Here is an 18,366-nt window from a genome sequence, read left to right as displayed (position 1 = left end):
TACATTTTTAAAGACAACTTTCCGCCCACTAGTTACCTAGGGAACCACAAGGCAAAGGCTTGCCGCACACTTTTCCACATGAAGGCACAGGATCCATGCATGTCTTCCGACCACTACTTCCAAGTTCCAGCAACTGGCTGAGAGGAGTTTGCCCACAAGGGCAATAGCGCACCAGCTGGGGGAGCCGTGGGCACAGCTGGCAGGGCTGAGGGTGACATACTTGAGAACACGTATGGTTCCCACATTTCAAGTCCCTGTTAAGAAAAACAACACACTATTACATAATTGTTGCATTAAATACAGCTTTATTCTAACGGAGAAAAACATAAAACCTTACTTGCCACATATCTTTAAACAGCCAAAGTCCCCAAATCCATCAGACTTTCCTGTGTCTGTTCCACATAACACATCTCGGGAGGTGCTGCCACAGTAGCATACTTGAGGACACAATTTCAAAAATGAAAGATTAGTAATCTGCACAAGTGCTTAAAATACTCTAAGCAATCTATAAGAAGACACAAAATCCTATTCACTACTGTTGATCAGACCCGGCGCAGAAATAAATGTGGCTTATACAGCAGCTCTAAGCCCCATCTAAGAGCTCTAACATAGGAAAAAAATTTGGAAGGTTTTGTTAATTTTAACACATCTAATGGTACCCCTGTAGCACACCTCAATATGAGCATTAAAGTGAAACAGACTAGTCTCTGGCCCATAAGGTCATGGTTGGAAAGAGTGCCTCCCTGGGATCCTGTGGAGATGTCACAGAAGACGGAGGCTAAACGGGGTAACTGTGGAGGCACTGATGACTGGATTCCATCCTCATTTCAACCAAGCAGCATAGATTTAATACTTCATATCTTGGGGTTCACATAAAATGCTTAGGAAAATTGCTGCTAAAAAGAAATTTTTAGATACAATATAAAATCCTTATTAATCGGTATTCTACTATTGTTAAATTTGAAGTAATCATGTCTGAGTACTGATACTGAGTAAAAAGTGTTTCCAAGAACTTGAGACTTGTATTGACTATATAGAGAACTCAGTCTAATATCTATAAATTTTTCTGTGGGTTGAAGAAATAATGGGTTGACTTATGTGCTGCATTTAAGGAGTTATTTTCAAAGCAAACAAGAAAAGAGTTGGTTTCTGACTAATATGCAACAAAGTCTGATAAGGACTAGGGACTAATTTTCATCAATTTAGATAATTTTTCTGATAAGGGCCACTTTACATTTTCAGTTTACAATGAAAACTTTTTGTCAATAAAGATATTAACCAAGATGCTTCATTTTTAAAATACACATTTACTCTCCCAATAAATATATGGGCAGTTTCATTCCCTGTTCTAAAACTCATTAAATAAAGCTTTACTTATTAGATGAATTATAGGTGCAGGATATGTAATCAAGATTGGCAGAATCAACAAACTGGTAAACAAAACCCTCGCAACAGGGAGGCTGTGCAAGCAGGCTTTTTTTTTGCTAAGTGTCTGCTCAAATAGAATAGACTTCTTTTTTTCCAGAGGTATAAGATAGCTATGAACCAAAGAATCAAGGGTCAGAAAACTGACAATTCTTTTCAAGCACACATGAACATTCTCTAGGACTGATGACAATACTAGGGAACAAAACAAACCTCAACAAAACAGAAACTAAAAAACACCGTGAGACAAAAAGTCTACAAATAAATGCTGGAGAGGGTGTGGAGAAAATGGAACCCATCTACATAGCTGGTGGGACTATAAGTTGATACAGCCACTACATTGATGGCCTAAATACTTTGCTAGATATATAATACGAACAAACAAAAAGTCTTCAACTGGGTTTGAAAAAAATCAGCTACATACAAAAAAACAGAAAGGAAGAGACTGGGAGCCAAACAAATTTGACAAAAAAGTGTGATTTAGCCCAATATGAATCAAGAGCTAAAAATGGTCCAGATCAAAGACAATCTATACTGCTAAGACCAAAATGCCAGTATATATTTACTCCTGCCGTATCTCAAAGTGGGTTTAATGCAGTATATAAGGATATATGAGATAAATGAAGAGAACATAAAAGATGTGAAAATAAAAAGGAAAATAACGGTAAGGATACAGAATGAATCATAGCTAAAAAGTATACACTATAAAGATGGACATTAGGTCAGTTATACCAGCTTCCTAAGATATTAGAGGAAAAACAACTATTCTTGGAACTAAGAACAAACAGGACTTTCTTCCCAGAGAACCCATAAACAAAATACTAAATAATATACAGCACAATTCCCTATGTAAAATCCTTATAGCACACACCACAAAACATTTCATAGGGCTATTTCTTATTTTAAGTGCCAACACAGACCAACAGCATCACATCAAAGTAAAATTTAATAAACTAAAACTATAGGACCAATGCATTGGAGCCCAGGATCTCTGCAGATTAGAGACAGTCATAAAAACAGAGAAAGCATACAGTAAGTGGTCTTTTGAGACTCACTTCACTTAGTGTAATATTTTGGAGGTTTCATCTACTTCATAGCATCTATCAATATTTCATTCCTTTTTATGGCTGAATAATACACCTTTTTATGAATATATCACGTTATTCCATTTATCAGTTGATAGGTATTTGCATTATTGCCACATTTTGACTATTATGAATAATGCTGCTATGAACATCCATTTAGAAGTTTCATTTCCCTTGGGTATATGCCTAAGAATAGAATTGCAGTCACATGGTAACTCAATGTTTAACCTTTATAGGAACTGCTATACTAGTTTATTTTTCCCTTTGGCTGCACCACACAGCTTGTGTAGACCTAGGTTCCCCGACCAGGGACTAAACCTGGGCCATGGCAGTGAAAGCACAGAGTCCTAACCACTAGGCAACCAGGGAGATTCCTCAGACTGTTTTTTAAAGTGGTTATACTATTCTACTCTTACTGTGCCTTTAATTTACACGTTCCTAGTGTTTAAAGGTGTCAAGCATCTTCTATGTGTTTATTGACCATTTATAATTATTTTCTTTTGTGAAGTACCTCTTCAAGTTGATTTGCAGGAGACTATCTTTCTGTTTTTCTTTGGAAGGAGTACTTTAAATATTCTGCATACAATCTGTGATTTATCTATTCATTTTCTTAATGTTGTCTTTTGTTGAACAGAAATTTCTTAATGTGATAAACTTCAATTTAACATTTTTTGTTATTCTATGAAATCTTTGCCTGATCCCAAAGTCATGAAAATAGTCTTTTATAGTTTCTTCTGGAAACTGTTCCTGGGTTTTACATTTAAGTCCAAGATCCATATAGAATTAATGTTTGTGTAAAGAGTGAGACAGGGGTTGAGGGTCACTTTTTTCCCACATATACATCCAGTTGTTCTAGGACCAACTGTAAAAAGACTCCTTTTCCCACTGAATTCACTTATTATCTTGGCTGAAATCAACTGACTATAATATACTGAGGTCTATTTCTGGACTCTATTGTCAGAATCTACCAGTCTACCTTTATACCAATAACCACAATGTCATTATTACTATTAATTTATAAGCCTTAAAATCAGGTCTTTCAAATTTGTTCTCTTTCAAGTTTGCTTTGGCCTTTTCTGCGCCCTTTTCAAGTAGTCACTGCAAAAAGATTTCCCAAGCAGTTACCTTTAAACAGCATTAAAAAAAATCTACTGTCCAAATTCTATAGGACAATGACCTATACTGGTATTACGTGACCAAAATAATGAAAACCATCCAATCATTCATATATCTCCAGTTCTTTCTACCCAAGATAACAGACCTAATAGAGGCTTTGTGACTACAGGCTTGAGACAAATCCATGTCATCAATACAACTGTAAATAAGGTTCCAAAAAAGTCTCCAAGTATGGCTGGCTGGTGTGCTCACCACTTACCCTGGTTCAATATGACTCGACAAGGTTGGCATGGACCCCCATGGCACAGCTCAGCACAGTGATGCTGACCGCAATTCAAAACATTGTCACAAGGGTTAGAACAGTGAACTGAGACAGCCTGACCACAGCGAACTGTGTGCCTGTAAAAAGAGAAAACATAAAGACGGCATTAGCCTAATGTTGGACATTGAGGTCCTATTCAACAGCTAAACTAACCCTTCCCCAAAACCTACTAAACCTCTCTGGGCCCCATCTCCCCTACTTCTACGTTTCCCTCTGCCAATCACTTCCTCAATTACTCTTCCTTTCTCCACTCTTATTTTTCCTCCTTTGCTTCTCTGTCCCCTATTTTCTGGCCAGAGAGGAATTGAGGGCCTAAGTATTTGTTACACTGTGATTTCTCCTCTGAGTTGAAGCAGCATGCAGGAGGGGAAAGAGCTTGGAGCTCCCACAGCATCTTACAGATCTGGGTGGGGAAGTTGGAAGATATAGTTCTAATGAATATTCCTGGAATGAAAGTACAATGGCATTCTCCTGGGACCCTGCACTCTGTGATTTTCGGCAGCTATAATATTGTCCTTAAGAACATACTCTATGTGACTTTGATTCAGGAAGGGAAATAATTCTGGCTTTGTTCTAATAAACATCCTGATTTTGCTTACTTATTAGCCAGAGAAGGATATGAGGCCACTGCTCTTACACAATTGTCTTCAGATTTCTTTTCAGCGTAATGGTTTAGAGCTTGGAATCTACTCTCCCACAAAAAGTTCTATTCTATTCCACTACTCTCACTTCAGCTATGTATTTTGGTTTAAAAAGTCACTGTTACATACATAGATGATCAGTTTCCAGTGCTCAGCATCACAGCTAATATCAACCCCTTGAGGAAGACATTATTATTTCTACCATATGATAAGAAAAATGAGGCTCAGCAGGAGAAAGCAACTTGCCCAGGTCAACAACCAGTTAGTGGCAGAGCCCAAATCTGACCTGGGCTTTCTGACCAGAAGGCCTTGCATGTGACTCTCAGGCTACACTGCTACTCTTATGAGTTCAGTAAACACTTAAACAATGTTTATCATTGAAAAATCTGCACTATTCCATCTCGTCTTATGGTTCAGGAATCACTGTATGGTCTTCACTGGATCTCAGAGGCACTCCACAAACAGGCAGCTATCAGTGGTCCCTAAACTGATAAAGCATAACTTGCACTGTAATGAAAAGAGGGCGGCTCTGGGGGCCACTTATTCTTTCTTCCAACAATATTCACTGAATACCTCCTAGACACCAGATACTACAGTAGGTACAGATAAATAATCCTTGCCTCCTGAACCTTAGCAAGCTGGGGTTCAACTCCTGGTTCTTTCAACCACTGGAGATGTTAAGAAAAAAGTCCCATAGTATTTCACCTAAAATGATAATCTCACTTTTTATAATTTTTTAATCACTTAAAAGATTGTAAAATAGGATTAATGCAGCACAGGATTTACTATTTACAGAAAAGTACTATTTATACCTACCATTTGTTAATGATAGTAAATAAATACTATTTGCACCTACCTACTAATCTTTCATTTTAGAAATTCATACATAAACCATCAATGTGGAAACTGAAGTCTTCTTCTGGAGTACAAGTGTAACTTTACCTGGTCCGTCCACATTCACATGTTTTAGTCATAAAGGCAGGGCAGGGTGGGCAAGGTCCTGGATGACACAGACTAAAACAGAAAAGTTCTGATGAATAAATCATACTTCTGTATCCAAACCTGAACAAAGTTGTACCAACTGAGCCCAACTGTGAATATGGCAGCAAATAAACCTACTATGAAATGTTTTAGTGTTTATCCAAAGTTGATTAACTATTTAAACAAAGATACCAACAATGTTTTTATATAGAAAGGATTGATAGCAGTTCCATTTTAGAATATTTAACCAGAAAAGAAAAGCCCAAGTCAAAATATACTGGTCTTATTTGAGTCTGACCAGTCAAAGAAAGCATTTCTAAATACGGTCTTGGCCCACTTAGTGCAGTGTGTAGGGATAAAGAAGTTGCCACTCAGGATGGTCAAGAGTCCTTTAGAAGATCAGAACTTGATCAATGTTCAGTTCAGTTCAGTTTAATCACTCAGTTGTGTCCAACTCTTTGCAGCCCCATGGACTGCAGCATGCCAGGCTTCCCTGTTCAGTGTAACAGACCTCAAATCTGCTAGGTCCATGAGAAATACAGACATGTTCTCATCAGCTAGTGAAGTGATAACAAGTGATAGGCTAACAACGCGAACAGTAAAAAGAAGGCAGGGGTGAGGGGAGGCATGCTGGTGAGTAACAAAGGGGAAAGAGACTCGTGGAAAGGACTGTGCTCAATGATATGCTATAGGTCAGAATCAGGCCTCTGAACAGAACGTTTTTTATAGGAGCTATGATAAAAAGAGACCAAAGGAAAAAAATAACGAAATGGAAATATTTAAACAAATACTACTGTCTTCAAAGCAGACACCTCTGGTAATATTACACAGAAATATCACTATTTAAGACATTTTGGGAACCTGGCGGGGGTTGGGGTGGGGAAGTAGCATCCATGTGATGGCAAATCACAATCCTTTGGGAGTTAAAAGCCAATCAGAGACGACTTGAATTCATCAAGTAGGTACCAGAATTTGCTATAAAAATCAGGTGTGCCTGAGTGGATTTTTTTATGTAACTCCTAAATAAGTAATAATAATTATTAAATCAGTTTTAAATACTGAAAACAATCTAGAAATATGTGCTCAATCTCCTAAGGTGACCAATTTTGACAGACTGAACCACAGAAGACTAAGATTAAGCATGCTTCTTTAAGGATGAGTATCATCATTCAATAGCTACATTCCATAAGATATGCCTCAACACTTTCAGATGAAATTATTTTCATGGCTGGATATTTAAATAACTTTAGACTGAGAGACAAACTGTTGGTCAGGTGTGGATGATTCCAGGTTATTTCAAACATCCCTGAGGCCTGGACTTAATCCCTGGACTTAAAGAGTAATGGTTCACAACACTGCTATGTATTAGAATCACTTGGAAAGCTTTTATAACTACAATGCTTAGAATGCATTTGAGTTAGTTCCAGTGAGATGGATAACCCTAGAGCCTATTACACAGGGTGAAGTAAGTTAGAAAGAGAGAAACAAATACTGTATATTAACACACATATGGAATCAAGAAAGATGGTACTGATGAACCTATTTAGAGGGCAGCAGTGGAGATGCAGACAGAGAACAGACTTGTGGACAGAGAGGGAAGGACAGGGTGGGACAAACGGAGAGGGGAACATGGAAATATACACACTACCACAAGTAAAACAGATAGCCAGTGGGAATCTGCTGTATCACTCAGAGAGCTCACACCAGTGCTCTGTGACAACCTAGAGGGGTCAGATAGGTTGGGAGGAGGGAGGGAGGTTCAAGAGGGAGGGGACATACGTATACCTATGACTGATTCATGTTGATGTATGGCAGAAACCAACACAATATTGTAAAGCAATTATCCTTCAATTAAAAATAAACAAAATTTTTAAAAAACAAACAAACACTAAAAAGCTTAGACCCAACCCCAAGAGATTCTGATTTAACTGCTCTGAGGCAGAGACTGGGCACTTGTGTTTTAAAATGCTCCTTCAATGACTGACCATCTGGTCTGCATCACAGTTGGTGTCCTCTGATAGTCACGACAGGGGCCCATTTCTATTGAAGGCTTCGGAAAGATAATTCATGCAAGAGTTAATTTCTTATTACTGAATTTACTCAAAATGCCAATTGAGGGAAGGAATAGATGAGTCTCTGGATTCTGATCTATGAAAGCAGTCAAAGGAAGAGGAGGGGCTGACTGCCCAGCAGATGGCAGACCATGCTGTTTAGCCCAGTATGAACAGCTCTCCCACTGATAGTCCCCAGCACCATCCCCACATGGTGATCACAAGATCTCTGATCCAACTCCTGTTCCTGCAATAGAAACTAGGTAACAGCAGAAGCAACTATAACACTCTGGTGTCTGTATTACTCTTAGATTTGGGTAATAAAAGCAAGTATTACCATTTTTTGACCACTTACCATGTGCCAGGCTCTGGGTCAAGTCTCTTAAGTGTCTTAATTTAATATTCATAGAACTCTGTAACTAGTTTTGATCATATCATTGTTACCTTGCAGGTTCAGAAACTGAGGCTCAGAGAAGTAATTTGTCCAACATCACATAACTGTTAAGTGATGAACACAGGAATTAAACCTATTTCTGAAGTCAGTCTGTAGAAATTTATTTGTAACTGATCAACTGTTTATTATGGTTCCTTTCTTTCCTCATCTGTAAAATGGAGATGATAAATATCTATACATCACTGGGCTGTGGTTAGGATTCAGAGAGTCAACTTTTGTAGAGTACCTGGCACACAGCAAGTGCTCAGTAAATGATACCATGCTGTCCTTTTCCCAGGCCTGTTACACACTAACCAAATATGCGTACTGAGAGCCACAAGCAAAGCATGTTCACCAGGAATCCCCAGGAGTCTAGAGTTCCTACTTACAGGTTACAGGAATGTGGGCAGTCCTGGCCAGGCTGTTTCTTTCTACAGACCTCACCACAACTATGTGGAATTTCATTTCTGCTCCATTCAGGATTCTTTACCTTGCCTAAAACATATCGGATCAGAGAGTTAATGGTATTAATTTCAACTGTTATTCCATAGACGTCAGTGAAATAATACAATATAACCAGACAGTATGAAACGTAAGTGAGATTTTCATTAGTTCAATAAATACATTATCATCAAATAAAAAGTTGAATGTAATGCTACTTGTCAAAAGTTTTATTGAATACGATAAAGTTGGGATTACCTGGAAAAGACAAACTAGTCATTTTTACTTATGAAAATGTCACTTTCACTAATTTAATCTAAGATTTTAAAAATAATCCTTTAAAATAAGTCCTTCTATAAATGGGTCTTTGAATTGACAGGGGAGTATCTACTTTAAGAAACAGAAAGAGGAAATAAGTGAAGACAGCAATGGCAGGGAGGTAGTAGTGATGGAAAGAATGGAGGATCCCCTGCACAGCAGGAATCTGCCTATTCTAAAGTTGTAAGAATATAGGCATAAAGGGTTAGAGTTTTATAATCAAGTCACTCCAAAAATCTTTAGTAAGCCTCTTTCATGAACTCCGTGCATGGGCAGGAAGAGTGAAACTGAGAGGCATGAGACTCCCCCTAGACCTCGGGGAATTCATTCTCACTTGGGCAATTTACACCCTGCTGCTGCTGCTGCGTCACTTCAGTCGTGTCCGACTCTGTGTGACCCCATAGACGGAAGCCCACCAGGCTCCCCCGTCCCTGGGATTCTCCAGGCAAGAACACTGGAGTGGGTTGCCATTTCCTTCTCCAATGTGTGAAAGTGGAAAGTGAAAAGTGAAAGTGAAGTCGCTCAGTCGTGTCCGACCCTTAGTGACCCTACGGACTGCAGCCTACCAGGCTCCTCCATCCATGGGATTTTCTAGGCAATTTACACCCTAAATGAAGCCAATTCCTGATCCTTGGCCTCTGCTTTTCTCTCTTGCCTGTCTCTTTCAGAAATCTTGTTCATTTCTGTGATGTTCAATACACCTAAAGGCCAGTGAGTCCTAACTCTTTTTCTACATTGCCCTGAAACCTCAGCTTCACTCCTACATGTCCAGCTGTCTGCTGAACATCTGTGCTTGAGGTTTCAGTCACTTCAAATTGCCTGTGTATCTACTAAGTTAGCATCTTTCTTCTTAGGCCCCAACCTCTTCAGGGTTCCCTGTTTCTGTTAGTGACACCATCACTGTCAAGTATCTCACAAACTCAAAAACTAGAGTCATCCTCCTTTCTCTTCTATATTCTATTTAATCACCAAATCTTGTCAATTTTCCTACATAGTGTACCTCACACCTTGTCTTCCTCCACCTCAACTCCTGCTCTTTCTCTCTGCTGGCCAGAACCTCATCTCCACACTATCAGAAAATCCTCCCTGACTCTGCTTTCTTGCTTCAACGTGGTGCCCAGGTTTTCTCCTACCATCTTTCAATGGCCCCACCTCCTTCCCTGACTCTAAAAGGTGGTTCTTTCCCCTTCACCTGCCAGCGTTCTGCATTATCGACTTCTTTTCCCTCATTACCCTTTCACCTACTAGCATCTCATCTATTGCTCTCAACTGCGACTATCATCCCTAAATCCTGATCTTTTTTCAAATATTCCTATCTTCCTGTAAAACATCTTCCACTGATTGTTTTACTCCTCCAACTCAACATTTCTAAATTGAATTCACTTGTCTCCACCAAACCTGGTTCTCTTGACCTGCCCGTTTCCGTTCTTGGTATCACCATTTCCAAAAGTGTGAAACTCTGGAGCCACGTTTGGGTTCCTTCCTTTCCTGCTGTTGTTAATTCCTGTTTATCTTTGAAATTTTACACTCTTTCCTTTCTGACCCACTCTAAAACCCATTCCAGACTTTCACTATTCTTCACCTGAGTTATTATAAGTGCCCAAACTGTTTAGGTCCCAAAATAATTTACTTATTGCCGCCAGACTGATCTTCATAAAGAATCACTTTGATGCCCTCAGTGGCTTCCCACAGCCTGACAAATGAAGTCCCAACGTCTAGGCCTGGCATGAAGAAGTCACCCCTACCTTTCCAGTCATCTCCTATTCCTCCACCTTCAAAGACCCTGGGCTCCATAACTGGATGACTCCTCCCAACAGACTCTAAGCCTTGTTGGTTTTAAACCTAGTTTCCAAGTCCATTTCAATTTCACCTCCTTCATGAAGGCTCCCTTTATAATCCAGCCAGAAGTCACAGGCTCTGTATTTCAAGTAGAACAGCAAGTTAACTGTATCTTAAATCTTAGCCTCTAACCTTTGAGAAGTCAATTAATAGTCTCATTCCTCTGTTTCTTCATGGTGTTTGGTATGTTAATAAGTTCTCAATAAGGTACAATAAACCAATGGTCTCCCTGAAGAGCAGAGTAGGGCAAAGTCCTCAGGTACAACAAGGCCATTATTTGCATTCCCACATCATTCTACCTCACTCAGATCATCTTGACCTTCACCCCCACATTCTTTTACCTTCTTAGGTTCTCATATACAGTTTGTCAGTGAAGGCTTTAACAAGATTAAAAATTTCATTACGGTGCTTCAAGTTTAAAAATCCTTTAAAATAATTAAGCCTTGGTACTGGTCTTAATTGCCCAATTTACAATTGATCTCTTGCTGCCTTTCCGGTAGTACATTCAAGAATATTCATTCCTTCAACTAATACTAATTCAGTATCTACTAAGCCTCAGATTTTCCCAATAAAACATATGAGACCAGCAGAGTTTGGGTAAGAGTGGCCAAAGTGGGAGTGGAGATAAGAAAGGGAAGTTTTCTTCGGAAGAGGACGGTTGGGATAAGATCTTGAATGAAACAGTGGATGAGGATTTAAAGAAAAGAAGATAGTTGAGTTCACAAAGAGGTTGAGTCTAGAAGTTAAAAACTGTTGATGGTCAGTGACCAACTCTTGGTGGAAGCTGGCAGTTAACTAACAAGAAAGGAGAAATGTGAGCAAATTAGTTAGAAAAAGGAGAGCAAGCAGAAAAGAAATAGAGCTTTTCAAGACGTGAATGGTCAAAAGTAATAAGGACTGCTGAGTGGCCAAAAAATTTAAGAATTTATAAAATCAGCCCTGAATTTGGTCAGGAAGGGAGTCATCGATGACTTCTGAATACAATTTCAGTGAGGTAATGAGGACAGAAGTAAAAACGCAGTAGTTTAAGGAGGGAGAAAAACGGTTGAGAAATAAAATCTGAGAAATCAACAGCCAGATGGTAAGTTCAGTTCAGTTGCTCAGTTGTGTCTGACTCTTTGTGACCCCAGGAACTGCAGCACACCAGGCTTCCCTATCCATTAGGTGGTAAAGTCTAGCCATTAAAAGACAGGCAGGAAAGAGAGAGAGAGAAAAGACATGTAGGAAATATGTTAGCAACAGATACAAGCATCTGGATCACAGAAAGTTTTTCCTAACACATGGAAGAACCAAGCTATTCCAAAACAGGAAGAAGTATTCCATAAAGAGGAAGAGCACAAGGATACACAGTTTGTAATGCTGGTTTACAGAAAATCTCTCTTTATTATAAAGGCCAATGACTGATTTCTTGGATTAAATAAAGTACACTTCACACTACTCTTCACTCATGTTATTCAAATCTGGAATTTCAAAGTGAGTTATAGTTAGAGGTGAGAAGCAGCCTGTACCCATTTCTGCCATCTGATCAGCTCTGATCTAAAGAGAAAACCAAGGAGACCTGGTGGGCATGATGAGAAGGCCTATCTCCAGAACAGTCTGCCAAAAATACAAAGGCCTGTGATTCTAGCTGTGTACAGACCACACGCATGTGATGTCTTACAGATGCTGTAGCTCTCAAGTCTCGTTAGTAACTTCTAAAGCACGCCCAGCACATCACCTCTCTTGTGCTGGGAAATAAGGCACAATGCACAAAGTGAAAGCAAAACACACCAGTGTATGTAAAAAAAAAAAAAACTCACCACAGAAACAAGTATAGGTATTAGGAACATGTGCAGAAACATTCTGACATGCAGGGCACCTCCAACCACTCTGGCCATCTGTCAAGAAAAATGAGAGGAAATCAAAATAATTTCCTTACAAAAGCACATGTAATTTAAAACATTTTAATCTATAGGAAGCCATAACACTGAAGCAGTGGTAGTAGTTTCCGTGTTAAGGAAAAGACTTTAAAGAAACAAATTCACAATACTGAACGCTTTGCTTAAATATTGGATTTAGGCTTATATTTATAAGGACTTCAGATACTGTGAATAATGTAGGTATGCATTTCGTCCTACTTTTTAAAATTGAGATCAAATCAGTACATAACATTGTGTAAGTTTAAGGTGCACAGCATGTTGATTTGAGACATTTATATATTACAGTATGATTATCACCATAGTCTTAGTTAACATTTCATAAAATTAACTTTTTATTTTGCGGGAGAACGTTCTATTACTTTTAATATCAAAGTAATCATCTGAACCTTAGTTTGAAAAAAAAGGTAGGATAAAATACTTGAGTACATGCAGGAAAACACAAATGTTTTCAATTAGAAGCGCCAAAGTTCAGAAAGCATATATTATTAATAATATTCGCATTATCCTGCCCAAGAATACTGGAGTGGGTAGCCTATCCCTTCTCCAGGGGATCTTCCTGACCCAGGAATCAAACTGGGATCTCCTGCACTGCAGGTGATTCTTTACCAGCTGAGCTACCAGGGAAGCCCCAAAACACTTGAATACATGCAGGAAAACCCAAATGTTTTAAATTAGGAGAGCCAAAGTTCAGAAAGCAAATATAATTAATAATATTTGCATTATCCCTAAATACTACTATAACTTTGGGAAAAGCCCACAAAATACTGTGGAGAAGATCTGTTAAAGCTATAGCAAATTCAAAATCCTAAGGGTAAATTAAATATTGCTTTCTATGAATTTTCTAAAGCAAACTATACAAGAAATCTTTTCTAATGAATAAGCTACAAGGATCTACAGTACAACACAAGAAATATAGCCAATATTTCATAGTAACTATAAACGGAATATAACCTTTAAAAATTGCGAGTAGCTACGCTGTACACCTGAAACTTATGTAACACTGTATATAAACTATACATCAATTTTTAAAAAGTTGTTCTCTATAATTATTACTTGGATAAAAGCAATCATTTTCAGTAAAAGTCACTGATTTTGTTGTACCTTAAGTATATTTTAATGTGTTATGTTTAGCTGGTTTAAGATTTATAGCTTAATAATGGTCATCCAAAATATGTGATCAGGACAACATACTCTCCCTGCAGATAAAACACTCAAGGAGAATTAAACCTGAACATACCAAATGGATGAGAAAAACTACTCAGAAGAGAGAAATGACTGACCTGCTTGAGATGCTGGAGACCTGGCCCATTTCTTTATGCAGTTCAAATGAAACACATGGTAACAGCTCTGACAACTCCACACTGGGGCTGTGACACGGACCAATTCACAGCACACCATGCACTCGTATTTTTCTGTGGTGAGCTGTTCAATCAGAGAACCTGTTTAAAAAACAAAGCAGATAAACACAGAAAAACATTCCTTAGTCAACCAAGGATCAGCAAGGCATCTGAGAGAAGAATGCAAACATAGAGATTTTAAGGGATGTCTGGCTCTGAGCAAGGTGGTTGTTCAGAGTGTCAGGCTGGGAAGGGGCAGGGGTATGCTGAGATGGAGGACTCAGGAAGCAGGTCTGGGACTCAGGAAGGGATTCACACATCTGAGGAAACATTCCCAAGAAACTGCCCAGGATCCCACTAGTATCCCCTCCTAACACACAGCTAGAGTGTTCATAGGAGAGACTCATGGCACCATGCCTTGCCCTCTGAATTTACCATATCCATGAATTTACATTAGGGAGGGGCTCATGAAGCTGCAGTGGTTGGGTGCAAGAAAACTAAGCCTAGACAGGTTTCAACAACCCATGGTCGTGAGACGTTTCTAACAGATACCCTGGACGTCTTTGGTTGTTCACTCAACAAAGACAGGCTTGGTGCCTATCACAAGCCCCATGGTAGGGTTACTAGACTGAAGGAGACACAGTCTCTGGTTCCAGAAGCTCAGCATCTATGAGAGAGACCAGGGTATGATGTCATAAGAATCCTCCCAGATTTACTCCTCAATATCTTCACCCACTTCCAGACTTTTGCATCAAACACTATTTCAGTGAAATCTTTCTAAATCCCAAGTATAGCCAGACCTGAGAGCACATGTGTTTGTGAATTCTTTATTTAGGACCTTATTTTGAACATTTATTTCACAATACTACTTTATCTGTTAGCAGGTCCAAGTAAGTTAAAAGAGTAAAACAACTAACCTTTTTTTTTTGAGTTTGGTATTAATTTTATTCTATTTTCTGTATAACTTTAAGTACATAAAGGTTTATTTCCACAGGCCTCAGGAAACGGGTAGAAATCACAGGACAATCTCTCTTCCCACCAAAAAAAAGTTGCATATTTTGGTAAAGTGTTTGTCCTAGAGGAAAAACTGAAATTTGCATTAGCAAGGCTGTGCAAGATTTTTACACAAGACCTAAAAACAGCCTGCAGTGGAGATTTTAGTCCTTTGTTCAGGTGCCCAGACAGAAGCCAAAAGTGAGTATGACAGAGCCATGGAAGCAGTGAAGATGGACAGTGGGCACCTAGAATGGAAGGAGAAAGGGGAGCCAGATTTCTGGGGATGGTGTGGTTTTCCTTTTTTTTTTCCACTCTTTTTAAGTCATCTCTGTAGGAAGGTGCTGGGCAGGGGCCCGAGAGAGAAAGGGTCCAAGACTCCTTGAGCTGGCCTCGGTGTAGGGCACCACCACAGCAGCTAACACAGGACAACCTACTGTCATGTTTGGGCAGGTGCAGGATGGAATGCAGAAGAGGAATGCTTGTAGGAAATCATTTTGCTAGGAATGCTAGATGGCCAAGCTTCAGCCTTTGGTCCCGTGCAACCCTTGCCTCACTTGTCAATAGTGAAAATTAGTTTAAGTTAGAAGAACTAACTAGGATCAGCTTCTGTTACCTGCACACTCGTTAGAAAAAGGTTAACTTGTGTGAACATTCTGACCTGTTAATTCCTGGGACTGCTATAAGTGAAAGTGAAGTCACTCAGTCGTGTCCGACCCTTAGCGACCCCACGGACTGCAGCCTACCAGGCTGCTTCATCCATGGGATTTTCTAGGCAAGAGTACTGGAGTGGCTTGCCATTGCCTTCTCCAAACAACTAACCTTAAATACATCATGCTGATTGTTGTGCTAAAGCACTTTATACATATTTAATTCTCTAAACAAAGATATAATAGAGGTACCATTTTATAGATGAAGAAAGCAAGGCTCAAAGTGGTTAAACCATTCACCTAAGACCATACAACTAGAAATTTAAAAATCAAAATTCAAATCATCACAATTAATGTGAACTCAGAAAGTTCACATTTTAATCATTCCATAATATAAGCTTCCTAAGATTTCTCTGTTTGTCCAGTTCAGTGTCAAGAAATACAGGACACAATACTGTCAGCTCCGGGAGGCAGGACTAGGGCCGTGATGACTGTAGTATTTCCATTGCCTGGCCCATATCAGATGCTCAGTGATATTTCTGAACGAATGAGTGAAAGAATAAATGAGTACCATCTAGTCTGTTCCATAACCTCGCTCCTTGGAAAGTTTTAGGCTTTAGTAAAGTTTCTGAGATAGCTCTTTTCCTCTAGAGAAAGCTTGGAATGAAGATACTGTGAGTGACTGATGAAAGGGAAATTGATCTGCTCAAGACACAGATGGACACATTATAAAATTGAATTCTATTATAAAAACCAAGCAATCAGATTCTTTCTTAAAAGTAGGGATACCCTACCGTGCATAGGTTAACATTTCTGAATAACAAAGTTAATTATATTTCCTACGAGTTACCATACTACATATGGAAGATTCTGGAGGTAACAGGAAGCCCATAAGAGAGTGAGATTTAAGTTTGAGACATTTATATACGAAGCTGATTGGGGCAGAGGAATGGTCAGTGAGACTTAACACTTAGGGTGAGTTATAGAAAATGCCTCCTGACCATTCCAGAACAGCACTGAGTTAGAATTAAAGCACACAGAAAGGTTAAGTGAGGTATGGAACATACCTGAGAACACGACAATTTCTACCCTGAAGATTGTCTTTTTATTTTACTGTTTCTCTTATTCATTAAATTTATTGCTTGTTAAGAAATCACTACTGTGATGCTTCCGAGTCCAGTCACAGTGAACTCTGACCACTAGGATGCTCATACATGTAGTTACGTGGTGACAGTTGTCAACTTTGAATATCCTACAAATTCCAGCCTTTCCCAAGGCTGTCTCTTTCATCCCATGTTCAGTATGTTCACAAATCCTGCTGGTTCTACCTTCAAAACAGATCCAGAACCCAAACTCTGCTGCTAACACTCTGGTCTAAGCCGCTATCCACTCACCAGCATTATCACAATGGCTTCCCAACCAGTCTTCCTACTTCTGCCCTTGCCCACTTCAGGCTATTCTCACCATAGCCACCAGAGGGAGCCCATCAAATGAAAATTAGAAGATAGACTCTTCTGTTCCGAACTTGTCAAAGGTTCCTCCATCACGTGCCTCTGGAAGCCAAAATCTTTACAATGGCCTTCACCATCTTCCAGTCCTCACCTGTGACTCCTCTTCCCTAGGCCACTGCTCTGAGACAACACCAGCCTCCTTCCTAGCCCAAAACTGGCAGGCAGATTCCTGCAGGAAGATTTTTACACTTTGCTCTTCCCTCTGCCTAGAGTACACTTTCCCCCGACATTTGCACAACTCAGCTCCTCACCCCCTTCAGGTGTTTACTCAAAATATGGTCTTTTCCACAGGGAAGACTATGGCTACACTTTAAAAACTGGAACCCTCTCCCCTAAGCATTCCATCTCTCTCTCTCATCTTCCTTCATATCACTAAAGTCTAATATCATATATTTTACTTATTCTACCTTATTTCCTAACTCTATACATAGAAGGCACTCAATAATACTTGCTGTATGAATAAAAGAAAGTAATAAATGACAGTAAAAGGTTCTAGAAAGACACTAGAAAGGGAGACAGTATAATTCTTTCACCAACATTTCAGTTTTATCAAAGTGTATAACATGTAAAACAAGGCACTAACCAAGAATAGCTCAGTGCCAGTGAACGATCACATTTCAGGTGTGAGACTCTTGTCCCGGCTGGGTGCAGCCCTCTCCTGACCACTGGCTCTTCTTCACTCCTAAACCCTCTCCACTAGGGCTTCTCCACTATTCCTCAGTCATGACTGTGTCTACTCTATACTTATACTTTGACAGCATGTCAGTAAAGAGGGTGACAACCCAGTGAAATAATCAGAAGAACAGAGACCTGTCTGTAGAAGTGACTACAAACTTTTCAGATACACCAATAAATTATTAAAAACAAAATACCTAAAACAATCCTAACTTGAAAAATCCAATTGTAAAAAGACATTTTTTGAGGCAAACAGGAAATTCAGTTGTAGACTGGGTATTAGATGATTTCAAGGAATTATCACTAACTTTGTTAAGCACAATAATGGCATTGTGATTATGTAAGAAAATGGGCATATTATTAAAATAGATGCAACCTAAAATACATGAAGGTGAAATAATCTGAAATCTGGAATTTAATTTAAAACATATCAGAAAAAGGAGGGGAGACTATTTAAATATTAATGCAAATCTATTTATGGCATAGTGGTGATGGACAGGGAGATCTGGCATGCTCTGATTCATGGGGTCGCAAAGAGTCGGACACAATTGAGCGACTGAACTGAACTGATATATTAATTTAAAGTTTACCAAGATTTCTTAATGAGTGGGAAATACTACATTATAAGC

General features: G+C 39.1%; 1 protein-coding gene across 2 annotated transcripts in view; it reads right to left on the bottom strand.

Annotated features, from left to right (window-relative positions):
- NFX1 (nuclear transcription factor, X-box binding 1) overlaps positions 1–18,366 on the bottom strand; it is a 69,422-nt gene that overhangs the window by 38,311 nt on the left and 12,745 nt on the right. For both annotated transcript variants that reach the window (XM_055427284.2, XM_055427285.2), the window contains exons 3-9: positions 13,852–14,010; positions 12,452–12,529; positions 8,444–8,549; positions 5,532–5,603; positions 3,886–4,025; positions 338–437; positions 37–254 (exon numbers count right to left, since the gene is read on the bottom strand). In XM_055427284.2, the coding sequence (XP_055283259.1) occupies positions 37–254; positions 338–437; positions 3,886–4,025; positions 5,532–5,603; positions 8,444–8,549; positions 12,452–12,529; positions 13,852–14,010 (873 nt within the window). The remainder of the gene's footprint in view (positions 1–36; positions 255–337; positions 438–3,885; positions 4,026–5,531; positions 5,604–8,443; positions 8,550–12,451; positions 12,530–13,851; positions 14,011–18,366) is intronic.

This window comes from Moschus berezovskii, chromosome 7 (genome assembly GCF_049115385.1).
Source record: "Moschus berezovskii isolate FMDL1 chromosome 7, NW_MosBer_1.0, whole genome shotgun sequence".
Classification (NCBI taxonomy): domain Eukaryota; kingdom Metazoa; phylum Chordata; class Mammalia; order Artiodactyla; family Moschidae; genus Moschus; species Moschus berezovskii.
Note: the sequence above shows the minus strand (reverse complement) of the source record. Positions and strands in the feature narration are given on the sequence as shown.